Below are 16,641 nucleotides of genomic sequence, written 5' to 3' on the forward strand. Positions count from 1 at the left end.
AAACGTGTAATTTAGCGCAAATCTTTAATAGGTCAATGCAATTAACCCTAGACGAAAAATGGTTTAAACTCATTATTCGGGTTTGGAAACGGTCATTGAGAATTTAATCATGCTTAGCTTTCTTGAAAATGCAATCACAGTACTTTAATATTTGTCATACTATATAAGGTTTATAAGGTTTGTCATACTATTTGTCATGCTTAGATTTACTTTTTATTATTGTGGGTTTCTATTGTAACTTGCAATCTTGTTCTCATGTCAACGAATAGTTTAGTATAAAATAAATTAATGGTCATGCATGTTTCGGCATTCCAATAATAATGAAGCATGGAAAAATAACTTTTATGTCAGTAAATTAGCTAAACTGTTACAGGATCTTATCATTATGCTTGTTAGTAGTTACTGGTATTTTATGCTTTCAAGAATTTTGACTGATGAACTTGTATTACAGGGCAATTTTGGTTCTTATTTTTATTGATTCTTTTTTTTTTTTTTTTTTTTACAGTTTTTTTCCAAAGAGAAACTTCAAATCTCGAGTAAGGTAATGAATAGTAAGTCGTCTCAAAATGGTACGAGGGCTATAGGAGAATATTTTAAAGAAAGAAAGAAAGGATTTATACTTTTCATCTTGTGACACGTGTTTGGATAGCTTTTTATTAAAAAAATAATTATTTCATTCTATTGTAAGCACTTTTTTAAGAATTTTTTTAATCACATTTTCACATCATATACATAAAGTCACAAAAAATATTATAATTATTTTTTTAAAAAAATACTAAGATTGCAAAAAATGTGGTGAACAAGTAGAAGATCTTGAAATAAATATTTTATTGTAGTCACTTAGACAAAAAGGTAATTACCACCTCAACATAATTATGTAAAAACTACCCAAAAAAATTGCAAATATAGTAGCTAGGAATTACTAGCAATTATTTATTGAATAAATTACTACTGAAATTACGTATGACTGGCAACGGCCAATTCTGATAGGACTTGCAAATCGAATCAAGCCTGTTTTTGCTTCTTCTACTTCCTTTTCTTCTTTCTTTTACAAATTATTGTCCTTTTTTTTTTTTTTAATTGTTCGATAAGACGCAATTACACCCCGCGCATATTAGCCGCCCCGAAAGGTCGGTCAACAGATGGCGTACAATGGAGGGTCTCCCTTCTATAAATACCCCCCTATCCCCTCATTTCTGAGGTTTCTCAAGGGTCTCCTTCCTCCCGAGTGAGAAGAAGGGAGCGATCGCTTCAGATCTCAACTGAGGAAAGACTGGTAATAACAGAAAAAAGGGAAGAAGGACAAATTAAATTTTAATCCAATTAATGAAAAGCCGCCGTAACGTTTTAGCTGACAATTCTTGTGTGGTTTGAGAAACCCTAAAATTGGGTCTCGGTGCCTGCTACCATGGATGTACGATTCCCGTACTCTCCGGCGGAGGTGGCCAAGGTCCGGGTGGTCCAGTTCGGCATCCTCAGCCCCGATGAAATTGTAATTTCTCTAAACTCCATGCCCTTTTCGCAAATTATATCTACTCCAGGGTTTTGGATTTGGGTTTTGATATTGATTTTCACTCTGCCTTACTGGAGCTGAGTTACTGTTTTTGGATTGATTGCAGAGACAAATGTCAGTGGTGCATATAGAGCACAGCGAGACGACAGAGAGGGGAAAGCCGAAGATAGGGGGTTTGAGTGACCCCCGGCTGGGGACAATTGATCGGAAGATGAAATGTGAAACTTGTATGGCTAGTATGGCGGAATGCCCCGGTCATTTTGGTCATCTTGAGCTAGCAAAGCCTATGTTTCACATTGGTTTTATAAAGACAGTGCTCAGTATTATGCGTTGCGTATGCTTTAACTGCTCCAAAATACTAGCAGATGAGGTACCTTTGCACAAATCATTACTAAAATTAGCCCTGAATATTTTGGAGTTTTCACATGCTTAGTAATTAATTTTTCTTCAAAAGCATGAGAATTTAACAAGAGTAATGCATTAGACGTATACCGACAAACTGTGTTGATCTTTCTTTCCAACTTAATTGGTGGAGATATTAGCAGACGAGATATCTGTATGCAAGTTGCTATATTACAGTTTAGCTCTTAACATTTGGATGTTTGACATGTTGAATAATCATCTGTGGTTTTAAAATTCCCTTGTTGCAGAGCAATGATATGTAAATCAATGAACCCTGATAAGTTTTCTTGCCAATTCAGTCGTACATAGCAAGTGCTGGTTGAAAATTCGTAGGCCCACAGCATAGCTGTAAATATTGCGCAACCTGCACCTAACTCGAGTTATGGCTGCATTCCTCTTGTCACATGCACATGGGCGCATTCCCTGTTGCTCTAAATTAGTGTAATTTGATGAAATTCTAGGATCTCAAATATTTGCTATCTAGTTCCTTCTTTTATAGGGTTAACTGCTTTATAAAGCTGATCATATGAAATCATTTACCCATCTATACCTAATCTTTGCTTAGGCTTGGAAAGTTTGATTGTCAACAAATGTTATGAATTGCACTCTGCTTAGAATTAAGGGAAGATATTTTTAGAGTCAGTAACAACTATTAAATGATGTTATGTGTTGTTCCTTTGATGCAGAGGATGCAAGATAAATGGAGGTGTCAAAAACATTTATGATGGCTTCAGTTGGAAAATCACTGTATAGTTATGCAGTTTGTTTTAGGTTATAGGTGTTTGGATGCTGAATCTATGGTACTGAAGAATCTTTATTTCCACTTAATCAGCTCTTGCATCATACCCATTGTTCTCGCTATATTTAGTTTCTCAGTGATTGATCTTTTTTGTATCTATAAAGATGTAATTGTTTTGTTTTTGTGGCTAGGAGTTTTAAATCAGTTGATTGTACAAATGGTTCATCTGTGACATGTTCCTCGATTCCATCTATATGTGCTGTTTGGCTGTCCTTTTTTTTTGGCACTGGCATTAGGCAGACCTTTGTGCAACAGGCAGCTACTTCACTTAGTACATACTAGTGGAGGCTGGAGCTTTACTTCCAATACTATTTGAAAATTATATTTTTATACCAACTCTACCCCTGACAGAAATGGTTTAGAAGGGTTCTTATGGATGATTTAAAAGCATATCTGCTTAACAATAGTGAATAAATGGGTTCCATTATCTTAACAGTGGTCTCTTCTTGTTGTAAATACAGGAGGATCCCAAGTTCAAGCAGGCACTCAGGATAAGAAATCCTAAGAATAGACTTAAGAAGATATTGGATGCCTGCAAAAACAAAAGTAAATGCGAAGGAGGTGATGAAATTGATGTTCAAGGTCAAGATTCTGAAGAACCAGTTAAGAAGACACGGGGTGGTTGTGGTGCTCAGCAGCCAAAACTTACTATTGATGGAATGAAAATGGTTGCTGAATACAAGGTTCAGAAAAAGAAAAATGATGATCAAGAGCAGTTGCCTGAACCTGTTGAGCGAAAGCAACAGCTTTCTGCAGAAAAGGTGACTTGTCTTGGAGTCTAATTGACTTTTGGGAATGGAATTCACCCGTATCTGTTGGCTTTCTCTTTATTGGGCATGAAGGGTATTTTTTTAACCCCTTCCGACTGTGGTGCTCCATGGAACTGAACATTAGTTTGCCTGTTTATTCAGGTTCTTAGTATTCTGAAAAGGATAAGTGATGAAGATTGCCAGTTACTAGGATTCAACCCCAAATATGCTCGTCCAGACTGGATGATTCTTCAAGTTCTTCCTATACCACCACCTCCTGTTAGACCTTCTGTAATGATGGACACTTCTTCAAGGAGTGAGGCAAGCCAATTTCTTCATGCTTTGAATTCTGATTACCAGCTTATTCTTACTCTATGCTTTTACTTTGATTGCACTGGTTGAGTTGCTTAATTGGTAACATTGCAATCAGCCACTTCACCCATGGACAGATTTTAATCATCTATTTGTTAATGCAGGATGATCTGACTCATCAGCTAGCTATGGTCATAAGGCACAATGAGAATCTTAAGAGGCAAGAGAGAAATGGTGCACCTGCTCACATAATCTCAGAATTTGCACAGTTATTGCAGTTCCATATAGCTACATACTTTGATAATGAACTGCCTGGACAGCCAAGAGTATGATTTTTTCTTTGTTAAAGCAATTGAAGTTAATGCGTGAAAAATATTGTATCGACTTGATTAGTCACTTTTCAGGCTACACAAAGATCTGGTAGACCAATTAAATCAATATGTAGCAGATTGAAAGCGAAGGAAGGTCGGATTAGAGGCAACTTGATGGGTAAAAGAGTGGACTTTTCTGCTCGGACTGTGATTACACCTGACCCAACAATCAATATTGATCAACTGGGAGTGCCATGGAGCATTGCTCTCAATCTGACATATCCAGAAACTGTTACTCCTTACAACATTGAAAGGTCTTGTAGTTGCTTTTTCTGTTAACAGTTTTGCTTCTATATCATGATTTTGAATAGACAACTGCACTCGAATATTGAACAGGTTGAAAGAGCTTGTTGAATATGGCCCACATCCACCACCAGGAAAAACTGGTGCCAAGTACATAATCAGAGATGATGGTCAGAGGCTTGATCTTCGTTATTTGAAAAAAAGCAGTGATCAGCATCTGGAACTTGGATATAAGGCAAGATTCTGTAATATCTTGATAAGAGTTGTGATTTTTTGCTACTTCTGGTTAACTGTATTGTTGTGGTGCAGGTGGAGCGGCACTTAAATGATGGGGATTTTGTACTTTTCAATAGGCAACCTAGTCTGCACAAAATGTCTATAATGGGGCATAGGATCAAGATCATGCCATATTCAACATTTCGTTTAAATTTGTCAGTTACTTCACCATACAATGCTGATTTTGATGGGGATGAGATGAATATGCATGTTCCACAGTCATTTGAAACTAGAGCAGAAGTTCTGGAACTTATGATGGTCCCTAAATGCATCGTTTCACCCCAATCAAATCGGCCAGTAATGGGCATTGTCCAGGATACACTTTTGGGATGCCGCAAGATAACTAAAAGAGATACATTTATTGAGAAGGTACTTGGTTTGTTTCATTTCCTCCGTTTGGACCAGACACCATCCTTCACTGTTTCTTTCTTGAATCTGAACTCTTAATTGGTCCTTATTGTGCAGGATGTCTTTATGAACATTTTGATGTGGTGGGAGGATTTTGATGGGAAGATACCTGCTCCAGCAATCTTGAAACCAAGGCCTCTTTGGACAGGAAAGCAAGTTTTCAATCTTATTATTCCAAAACAAATTAATCTCCAGAGAAATGCGGCATGGCATCAAGATGATGAACCTGGGCCTATAACTCCGGGAGACACTCAAGTTCGTATTGAGAAAGGAGAGTTGCTTACTGGTACCCTTTGCAAGAAGGCACTTGGAACTTCCACTGGAAGTCTTATTCATGTTATTTGGTATGATTACAAGTTTCTGAAATCGTAACCTTTTGTCTACAGCTTGACCGTGACAGCTTGGAAATATTCTATTGGCTTCATGAACTAATGAGATTCTTTGCTTTTCTTGATTAACTTCTGGTTTCGCTATACTAGTTTCAACATGCAAGCAATCGGTATTCAGTATTGTTGCTTAATAGCAACATACTGGGTCAGTGCATGAAAAGTTCCATGGTTTTTATCCATGATGAAACACAGCTGCAACTTGAGATAGTGCTTCTATATGGAACGATGAATTATTTTAATTGACTTGTACTAATACATGCAGGGAGGAGGTTGGTCCAGATGCAGCTCGCAAGTTTCTTGGACATACACAGTGGCTTGTCAATTATTGGCTTTTGCAGAATGGTTTTAGCATTGGAATTGGAGATACTATTGCTGATGCTCAAACTATGGAAAAAATCAATGAAACTATTTCAAATGCGAAGAATGATGTGAAAGAACTTATCAGGAAAGCTCAAGAAAAGGCACTGGAGGCTGAACCTGGACGAACTATGATGGATTCATTTGAAAACAAAGTGAACCAGGTATTTATATTTAATGGACGATCTTATATGCCTTTTGTATGCTCTCCTATCTTTTGAGGGTTGAGATGTGCGATCTGGTTGTCTTAGGTGCTGAATAAGGCCCGTGATGATGCTGGAAGCAGTGCCCAAAAGAGCTTATCAGAGAGTAACAATCTAAAGGCCATGGTTACTGCAGGATCGAAGGGAAGTTTCATCAATATATCCCAGATGACTGCTTGTGTGGGGCAGCAGAATGTGGAAGGTAAACGAATTCCTTTTGGATTCATTGACAGGACGCTGCCTCATTTTACTAAAGATGATTTTGGTCCGGAAAGTCGTGGTTTTGTGGAGAATTCATATCTGCGTGGGTTGACCCCCCAAGAGTTCTTCTTTCATGCAATGGGTGGTAGGGAAGGTCTTATAGATACGGCCGTTAAAACTTCTGAGACTGGTTACATCCAAAGACGATTGGTGAAGGCCATGGAGGATATCATGGTTAAATATGATGGAACTGTCAGGAATTCCCTGGGGGATGTTATTCAGTTTCTTTATGGGGAAGATGGCATGGATTCTGTGTGGATTGAATCACAGAAACTGGAATCCTTAAAAGTCAAGAAAGGTGAATTTGATAGCATGTACAAATATGAGATTGATGATCCGAATTGGAACCCTGATTACATGTTACCGGAAGCTGTGGAAGATCTAAAGACCATCCGGGAAATCCGGAGTGTTTTTGAAGCAGAGTTTCAGAAACTTGAAGCTGATAGGTTGCAACTAGGGACAGAGATTGCAACCACAGGTGATAACACCTGGCCTTTGCCTGTAAACATTAGGAGACTTGTCTCAAATGCACAGAAGACCTTTAAGATAGATTTCCGAAGGCCCTCAGATATGCATCCCATGGAGATTGTTGAAGCAGTAGATAAGCTACAGGAGAGGCTTAAGGTTGTTCATGGTGATGATTATCTTAGTGCTGAAGCTCAAAAGAATGCTACCCTTTTCTTCAATATATTGCTTCGGAGTGCCTTGGCGAGTAAAAGAGTATTGAATGACTACAGGCTTACTCGTGAAGCTTTTGATTGGGTAATTGGTGAGATAGAGTCGCGTTTCCTACAGTCACTTGTCGCTCCTGGAGAAATGATTGGTTGTGTTGCTGCACAATCCATTGGTGAGCCTGCCACTCAGATGACTCTTAATACATTCCATTATGCTGGTGTGAGTGCCAAGAATGTTACCCTTGGTGTTCCTAGGTTGAGGGAGATCATTAATGTGGCTAAGAAGATAAAAACACCGTCTCTCTCTATATACCTGAAGCATAAGGCAAGTGAAACAAAGGAGAAGGCAAAAAATGTCCAATGTGCTTTAGAATACACCACCTTGCGGAGTGTTACACAGGCCACGGAAGTATGGTACGATCCAGATCCAATGAGCACCATAATCCCTGAAGACGTTGAATTTGTGAAGTCTTATTATGAAATGCCAGATGAAGACATCGATCCTGATAAAATTTCTCCCTGGTTGTTGAGAATAGAGTTGAATCGGGAAATGATGGTAGACAAGAAGCTGAGTATGGCAGACATCGCGGAGAAGATCAACCTTGAGTTTGATAGTGATCTGACTTGCATATTCAATGATGACAACGCTGATAAGCTGATACTTCGTATTCGGATCATGAATGATGAAGCACCCAAGGGGGAGCTGAATGATGAATCTGCTGAGGATGATGTCTTCCTTAAAAAGATTGAGAGCAACATGCTTACTGAAATGGCTCTTCGGGGTATTCCTGATATTAACAAAGTTTTTATCAAACAAGCTAAAGTAAACAAATTTACTCAGGAGGAAGGATTTAAGACAGACTCCAATGAGTTTATGTTGGACTCAGAAGGTGTTAATCTTTTAGCCGTTATGTGCCATGAAGATGTTGATGCCAGCAGGACGACAAGTAATCACTTGATTGAAGTTATTGAAATTCTTGGAATAGAGGCAGTACGTAAGGCATTGCTGGACGAATTGCGTGTTGTCATATCCTTTGATGGGTCTTATGTAAACTACCGGCACCTTGCAATATTGTGTGATACCATGACTTATCGTGGTCATTTGATGGCAATCACTCGTCATGGGATTAATCGAAATGATACTGGGCCATTGATGAGGTGCTCTTTTGAAGAAACTGTTGATATACTTCTCGATGCTGCTGTTTATGCGGAAACAGATTACCTCCGGGGGGTTACTGAAAATATAATGTTGGGTCAGCTTGCACCCATTGGCACAGGAGACTGTGCCTTGTACCTCAACGAGGAGATGTTGAAACAGGCTATTGAGATTTCTCTTCCCAGTTACATGGAGGGTAACCTAGAATTTGGGATGACACCTGGTCGTTCGCCTTTTGGTGGAACGCCCTACCACGAGGGGATGATGTCTCCAGGTTATTTGACAAGTCCAAATGCCCGGTTGTCACCTCATGCAGATGCTCAGTTCTCTCCTTTTGTGCAATCGATGGGATTAACTTTCTCTCCACAATCATCTCCAGGTTATAGCCCATCATCCCCTGGATACAGCCCCTCATCCCCTGGTTACAGCCCCACTTCTCCAGGTTACAGCCCTACATCCCCTGGTTACAGCCCCACTTCCCCTGGTTATAGTCCAACTTCTCCTACTTATAGTCCCAGTTCTCCTGGATATAGCCCAACTAGTCCTGCTTATTCTCCAACTAGTCCTTCATACTCACCCACTTCTCCCAGCTACAGCCCCACATCTCCCAGTTATAGCCCAACATCTCCAAGTTATAGTCCTACTTCTCCCAGTTATAGTCCGACCTCTCCGAGTTATAGCCCCACCTCCCCAGCATACAGCCCGACCTCCCCAGCATACAGCCCGACCTCCCCATCTTATAGCCCCACATCACCTTCTTACAGCCCTACCTCACCTTCTTATAGCCCTACCTCACCTTCTTATAGCCCAACCTCACCCTCTTACAGTCCAACCTCTCCATCATACAGTCCCACATCACCTGCATATAGTCCAACTTCTCCGGGTTACAGCCCCACCTCCCCAAGTTATAGCCCTACCTCACCGAGCTATAGTCCCACGTCTCCTAGCTACAATCCCTCGGCAAGGTACAGCCCTTCACTTGCATACTCCCCAACTAGTCCGAAGCTGTCACCTTCAAGCCCATACAGTCCTTCCTCTCCAAGTTACAGGTACCTTTTTGTCCGTTCTACAAATTTCAAACTTGCAGGATGCTGATCCTGCATGTAAGGGCTTGGCCCTTTGCAAAAGTATTGGTTGCATCTGCTGCAAGTAGGCAGTTGCTTGGTTATTTTTTTGATTTGTAAATTCTCCTCTAGTCACGCATGTTAACATTAAGTTTGATGACTTTAGTTTAGTTCCTTGTCCACTTACATGCTTTAATTTTTGTCATGCAGCCCAACATCACCTTCGTATTCTCCAACATCCCCATCATATTCCCCTTCGAGTCCAACTTATAGCCCAAGCAGGTAACATCCTCAACAATTGTGTTACCACTTTCGTATGGGTTCCTTGATTTGTTTGCTTTCTTTTACATGTGATTTCCATCTTGTTTTCTCTATTTACGCTAAAATCTGCTTCCTGCTTTTTCACATGCTTTCTGATTTAATTGCTATTTCAGTCCACACAACTCTGGTGGAGATCCAGATTATAGCCCAAGTTCTCCACAATATAGGTAAGAATTCAAGTCCCCCGTTCCAAAATGGGATTCGACCCTTCTTTCCCCTCCCTCTCTCCTTCTTCTTCTTCTTATAGAAACTATTGCTTTGTTTAGTCCAAGTGCTGGATATTCACCTACTGCACCTGGGTACTCTCCATCATCTACAAGCCAATACACTTCGCGAACAACTGAGAGAGATGACAAGAGCGTCAAGGATGATAGGGGTCGTCGCTGAGGTGGGAGGAGGGTGACTTAAGGGGCAGGAGGCTGAACCTCGTCAGTAGGTTGAGCTCTCAGACCGGACCATGATATTTGTGGACTTTGAATTGCTCTCTCTCTTATGCTGGCCTTATTGTTGTGATTTGGTTTTGTATTCGGCCTTCATGGAGCAGGTTGAAGTGGGAACTTGTTGGTCAATGGTTGATAATGACATGCTGTACAAGACATTGTATTTAGTAGCACGATATTTTGCATTAGGTTTGTCAAACATTACGAGATGCCTATTCGGGCTTGTGTTGGCGTTTGAAGGATTTCTTCGTTGTTATTATTTCGATAGGTTTTTTTATCAAAATGTGCTGAGATTTGTACGAATAGTACTTTTTCACGTTATGGTAGACTCCTAAAGGGACATGTTAATGCCTTGGGTAGGACAGAATTGTAACTGATGCTTTCAGCTGTCTCGAGGATTCTCTTTTACGTTGGCTCGTGTTTTTTAGCTTAGTTGAGTCTGAGAGGATGTGGTTGTCAAGGTTACAGGCCTGCCGCTATATATATATATATATATCTTTTAATTTGGTTCAAGGCTTTTGGGAACTTTCAAAATCACATATTCTATTTTACATCGTATTTTTAGTGACTGCTTTTGTTTCGAGACGATTAAAAGAACGATGTCATTAACTTAATGACACGAGCCTTCCGTTCCCTCTCTGTCAAGTACACGCTCAAAAATTTCAGGACTGGACGGAATCGCTCGTCTGCTAACAAAGACTCTTGCGAGTAGAACTCAGGAACCTCGTCACATAACACGAACGAGTTTCCTGACACCGCAGGCTCCGCATGGATGGGTTTCCTTATTAATCCTGTGCAGAATTTTACAGATGAATACTAACATTACAGTAAGAAATTGAAGCAATTTGATCATCGCACTCTAGATTAACATAATATGACGCGTAGAAAGAGAGAGAACTATTTTATTTAGGATAGTAATAAATATGCGTGAAACAGAATCTTATAGGACGAGTTCATTTCGAGCGAGGATCGACTAATTTGATTGTTTTTTATCCTACTGCAGCACTACTTTTCCCAAAGCATCTCCAAAGAGTGAAGTTCAGATGAAATAAGCATAAAACATTTGGTCAGTGCAAGTTTTGAGGAGTATGGCATGGATCAAAATTTCGATAAGGAAGGAAATCTTATTGTTTTTTTCAGCACAAGTATAATTAATAAAATTTGTCCAAGTTTCCTTTCCACCACACCCTCTCACAATATGTCTTATTTTCTGTCTTTTGGTATTTCCTTTGCGATGTGTCGTATGCTTGAGTCAAGCATATGTGCTGAAGCTTAGTTAAGAGAGTCCCAGCAATCAGGGACGAGAGGAGAGAGACGATGAGCCTGTGCATATGCATTATTTAGTATTTACACGCTCGATAACATCAGCGGAGTCAACTTCTACTACTCACAATCTTGCATTTGGAAACTGACATACAATCCATTGCACGTTCAAGAAAAGGAATTGATCTACCCAGCGTGAGTTCCGGTAGGCTGAGCACAGTTCAGCAATTTCGTGCGCAAGGAGGTCATTTTGCTGCTTAATCACACCCAGGAACGGAATACAACGAGATACGAATATAAACAGCAAAAGCAAGTGCCAAACACATGCCCTCTCAGATGCTTTTATATGAACGAGCAAGACATGAGCAACAACCGCGGCTCTTACATTATTTTAAACTCGCTCATCCAAAAATTTTAGCACTCTTATCAAAATAGTTCTAATGCCATAGCCCCAAAAAATAAGTGGAATTTGAATAACTATCAGAGACCTCCTCGGTATTCGTGCACACCTTTGTAGATCCCAAAAATGTGTAATAAGATGTGCATCGACAAGGGCCCAAACACGCGATGGATATACCTCCTACAGCAACTATGTAGTTCATATAAGTACGAAGATGTCATACGTGCTTACACCTATCTAGGTCCGGAGCTGTATGATACTCCGTGCATCCACATCAGCCGAAAAATGGATGTCAATACCTCCCAAAATGCCCTCAACATGTCTACCCTCCGCTTGGAAGAAGAATTAAGACCTCGTGTCATCATATCCATTAACAACTTAATTAGAACTAGCTAAACAGCACTTTTCTTGTTTCTGAAGCTCTCTTTCAGCAAAGCAAATTTCTTCTTACACTGGACAACAGTTTTTCCTGGCACTGCAGCAGCAACTCGCTCCCATCGCTGGTTAGTCTCCTTCGGAAAAGTTTTCAATGCTTGAACCAATGCTCTTTCTTGAACAGCAGACCATACGTCTTGGTCTCCAGTTGAAGATACCCCATTTTCAGCAGACACGGCAACATCTGAGTTTTGCTGGTTTGCAGTTTGGCTGGAAGAGTCTTGCAAATTATCTGGCTTACCAGCATGCTTCTGAGACGCATTACCATTTGATACTCCCTCTACTTCCTCTCTAGTTGTGAGCGGAGATGCTATGGAAGGGGCTGGCTTTCTTTTCTCAAGAAAAGAATCAAAAGCTTTAGCTGAGTCAGGCTTCTGGAGAAGAACAGTTTTTGTTGCCTTCAAGATCTCTTCAACAGATCTTCCAGTACCAATATACTCAGAAATAACTTCCCATCTTCGTGATGTTCCTTTCGGGTACTTCTGCATCCCCTTCCTCAATAGCTCAATCTCTTCTTTGCTCCATGGTTTCTCTATTTTCTCCTTCGTACCTAATGGAAATTGTCCATTAGCCTCCAAAGCAGCACCATTCCGCAGTGCACCCTTCACATCCTCTTTCTCATCCTTCGAGTTATGACCATGTCCAAGAGCATCTTTCACAATTTTCACTCTCTGCACATCTTCATTTTCTTCAATCTTGTTGCATAAGTTCCGTAAATGCCCCATGTCAAGTGACATGCACAACTTTTCAACATCCTCTTCCAAAAGATCACACGACAAAAGTGGAGCCAAAAGTGTTCGAAGACGGGTTCGCTCTTTGCGCAATAGCTTCTTTTCTTTCTCCCTCACCTTCTTCTGATGTAAAGCAGCTTCAGCAGCTCTCTTATCTTCCTCCTCCTTCCTGAGTCTCTCCTCCTCAGCAATCCTAGCAGCTTCTTCCTCCTGCAACTTCTTTGCCAGAATTTTGGCCTCCTTTTTCCTCTGCTTCTCAGCTTTCTCCTCCTCTTTCCTTCTCAGAATTCTGGGGTCCCTTTTGTAAGCATTGTCAACAAGAGCACGTATTCGAGCTGATTCTTCTTTCCTAGCCTTCTCTGAGAGCTTCGCATTCTGCCTTTCCATCCACCTTCTGTGGTCCCTAGATTCTGCCTGCTCAAGATCAAACTCATCAGCATGAGGAAATTCCCTCCAGCTTTTAAAGCTGTACCAAAAATTGTAGAAGTTATCGACTTCTTTGAGTGGTGTGGTCTCATCCCCTAAAGATGGAATAGGCTGGCTAACAGACCAACGACCATTCCTCAAGAATGCCGGTCCAAACACCTTGAAGAAGTCCTGTGGGGCACAGTCAGTAGGTATTTCATCATCAAACTCATCAGTTGAGTCATAAATTCTTCTCCTGGTAGGGTCAATCAGGACCTCATATGCTTCTTGGATGGCTTTAAAGTGGTTCTCGATTTCATCTTTCTTTGCTTGCTTTGCAGCTTCTGTTTCCTCAGCAAGAAGAAGGGCAGCCTGCTTATCAGGGTGATGCCTTAATGCAGCCTCACGATAGCTCCTTCGTATTTGATCCTCAGTAGCAAGATACCTTAAATGACCCAATCCCAGTAGTGCATAATGATCCTGTTGCTTCTCTCCAGAACCAGACTTCTTTTTACCTTTAGTGCTGTACGATTCCGACGTTTGGGTATAACTCTGATCCTTGTCACTTGTAGTATCACTTTTTTCATCGTCATTATCATTATCGTCATCCTCCAAAACACCAGAAAGTCGAAGAGCAGCCGAATGAAATGCATGCCCAGCTGGTTCAAAATTGAAAGCCTTAACAGGAGAGCTGTTGGAGGATACATAGACTGCCTGTCCATCTATAATCTCTTCGGCGTAAGATATAAGACGCATGCTACTAGTGGCAGCCATAGGTTACAAAAAAATGAAGTTCTCTATAAAGTCTACACCATAATACAAACAAGATCACGATATTGTTTTGGTCAACAACAAAAGTATGACCTCTGCACCAACAGAACCAGGCAACTTGCTCTGGAGCTCGACACCTGCAGTTTGCACCCAAACACAGCTCTTAGCTCATTGCCAAACTGGCATAAGATAAGCAGTTAATAATCACGAAACTCGTGCACAGAATATCACGTAATCTTCAGAGACTAAACTAGAGTTCACACCTTTCATAGGTTTTCCTACCTAGGCACAGATTCAAAGGAGAGAATGGCAGACAATTTAGCCGTAGGTTTAAAAAACAAAGAAGAGTGTTAATAGAAGCAGCACATCAACGTTTCAGTGCTTACAACTTCATGCCGTGTTACGATCAATCAGGGGCCAAAAAAAAAAAAGACCATATTGAATAGAGTTCCAGTTAAGTGAAGTCCTGGGCCAATTACCAATATTTATAGGGATAAAAGCAATAAAAAAAAAGGTCTCCAATCAGCTTCTTTCAAAACGATTTCTTTAACAACTACGAATTAGAAGCTGTCGCGTCAGCGGGATCAAATTTCATTTGTAGCTCACAATCACATATATAAAAGCCCAAGCCAAAAGAAATAAGAAAATAAATAAAGAAAAAGGAGATATGCAGGAAGGAGATGGATGCGGCAAGTGAGAGACCAAAATTAATCACAAACAAGTTAAGTTTCAATCAATTTTTGCCCTACAATTTATGAAATCATAATTCGAAATCCACCGGAACACATAATCCTACAGATGTTGCAACTTGAGCAGGTAGTGAATCATAACAAGAATTGGTCAATTAATGGATTATACCTCAGATAGATGAATTGCAGGTACCGCGACCTTCGGCCGTAGCTTGAGGAAGAAGCGGCGGATGAATTGGGCGGAGCAGCAGGAAGCCGGGGCTAGCGTGGAAAAGGGTTGAGCTGCTTAGGGCTTTTGTTGTCCGGAGAATGTAGAGGCTTAGAGGTTGAGGTTAGGGCTTCTGGGATTTTATTGCTTTGCTTTTGGCACTCAGCCGACTATAAAAGCGTTTAAGGTCGGCTAAAACTAGTCAAATCGGGTTTAAAAGCGTAGCCAGGTGTCACGCGTTCACTTGAAAAAAGGGCTTTCTGTATTTCTATTCTTTTTTTTTTTGGGGTATGAAAATTTCAATTTGAACTGGCATTTACTTGATTTGGTAATTATAAAACATATACATCTTATAAGTTATAATAGCCCCCCACTAAAAGGGAAGAATAACAAAGGCAATAATCTCTTAAATTGTTTTCTCCACCATTTATTGTTTTCAAAATTTTTTGTCTTTCAACAGTAAATAATAAACACACACACACATAGAGAATCTAAGGTAATTCTACAGGTTTATTCAAAAGATAATTGCTGACTTCTGGGTAAATCCTGAGGACCTTAAATCCTAGTACACAGAATCTAAGGGGGCGTTTGGTAAGAGGGTATCGGATTCGGGGAATGGAATGAACCCCATAAATGGTGTTTGGTTCACTGGAATGGGAATTGAAATCTTGGAATGATTTCTAAAAATTTGGTGTTTCTCCATTCCCAAGTATTTTGGTGGGTTTTGTCCGATTCCCAAGTTTGATTCCAAGAAACAAATCCAATTACATATTATAATTATACAATGATATAATTAATATTTATATATATTATATTTATTATATATTATAATATATACATATATATAATATATTATAATTATAATATTAGTACATTATATAAATATATATTATAATTATTTAGTTAAATATAATTATATTTATATAATATATATTATAAATTTATTAATATTATATAATAATATATTTATAATATATATGTATATCTATAAATGTATATTATATGTGCATATAATTAAAATAAATACATGTATATAATATTAATAAATTATATAATTATAATTATATTTATTATTTTAAATATAATAATATATAATAACTATATCTAATTAATATGCATTATATTTATATAAAATATTAGTACAATTAATATTTATATATTATATAATTATATATTTATATTTATATTATAACTTTCATATAATTATAATTAATTATATATAATATTTAATTTAATTAGTTACAAACTTATAATAATGATATTATTATATTATATAATTATATATTATAATTATTTAGTTAAATATAATTATACTTATATAATATATATTATAAATTTATTAATATTATATAATAATATATTTATAATATATATGTATATTTATAAATGTATATTATATGTGCGTATAATTATAATATATACATGTATGTAATATTAATAAATTATATAATTATAATAATTATTATTATTTTAAATATAATAATATATAATAACAACTATATTTAATATGTAATATATATTACATTTATATAAAATATTTGTATAATTAATATTTGTATATATTATATAATTATAATTGTATATTTATATTATAACATTTGTATATTTATATTTAATTATATATATAATATTTAATTTAATTAGTTACAAACTTATAATAATAATAATATTAGTTATATATATTATATAATGTATATTAATTTGTGTAATATAATTAATATTATCAATTATACTAATAATTATACATGTTTACTAATAGAAATTATTAATCAGTTAGACTAAATTTACTAATACATTTATA

The 16,641-nt window shown here is 38.2% G+C and overlaps 2 protein-coding genes across 2 annotated transcripts; one reads left to right on the top strand and one right to left on the bottom strand.

Moving 5' to 3' along the window:
* Window positions 1–1,199: 1,199 nt before the first annotated feature.
* LOC113701806 (DNA-directed RNA polymerase II subunit RPB1) lies at window positions 1,200–10,451 on the top strand. The gene is made up of 14 exons (XM_027222618.2): window positions 1,200–1,492; window positions 1,620–1,883; window positions 3,176–3,475; window positions 3,626–3,784; window positions 3,940–4,101; window positions 4,180–4,400; window positions 4,483–4,624; window positions 4,699–5,034; window positions 5,131–5,417; window positions 5,725–5,983; window positions 6,071–9,162; window positions 9,388–9,459; window positions 9,612–9,665; window positions 9,765–10,451. The coding sequence occupies exons 1-14, from the start codon at window positions 1,409–1,411 to the stop codon at window positions 9,883–9,885; spliced, it is 5,553 nt and encodes a 1,850-aa protein (XP_027078419.2). The 5' UTR covers window positions 1,200–1,408; the 3' UTR covers window positions 9,886–10,451.
* Window positions 10,452–11,498: 1,047 nt separating this feature from the next.
* Window positions 11,499–14,993, bottom strand: LOC113702089 (uncharacterized). The gene is made up of 2 exons (XM_027223075.2): window positions 14,802–14,993; window positions 11,499–14,080 (listed from the first exon to the last, which is right to left on the bottom strand). Exon 2 carries the CDS (start codon window positions 13,944–13,946, stop codon window positions 11,994–11,996), a length of 1,953 nt encoding a protein of 650 aa, XP_027078876.1. The 5' UTR covers window positions 13,947–14,080; window positions 14,802–14,993; the 3' UTR covers window positions 11,499–11,993.
* Window positions 14,994–16,641: the final 1,648 nt, after the last annotated feature.

The sequence above is a fragment of the Coffea arabica genome, chromosome 7e, assembly GCF_036785885.1.
Source record: "Coffea arabica cultivar ET-39 chromosome 7e, Coffea Arabica ET-39 HiFi, whole genome shotgun sequence".
Taxonomy (NCBI): Eukaryota; Viridiplantae; Streptophyta; class Magnoliopsida; order Gentianales; family Rubiaceae; genus Coffea; species Coffea arabica.

Bases quoted from the DNA above. Each gene is read 5' to 3' on its own strand.
- LOC113701806 (XM_027222618.2), top strand. From the start codon at position 1,409: ATGGATGTACGATTCCCGTACTCTCCGGCGGAGGTGGCCAAGGTCCGG. The intron at 5,984-6,070 runs GTATTTATATTT...TGGTTGTCTTAG, and splicing joins TTGAAAACAAAGTGAACCAG to GTGCTGAATAAGGCCCGTGA. The intron at 9,666-9,764 runs GTAAGAATTCAA...TGCTTTGTTTAG, and splicing joins CCAAGTTCTCCACAATATAG to TCCAAGTGCTGGATATTCAC.
- LOC113702089 (XM_027223075.2), bottom strand. From the start codon at position 13,946: ATGGCTGCCACTAGTAGCATGCGTCTTATATCTTACGCCGAAGAGATT.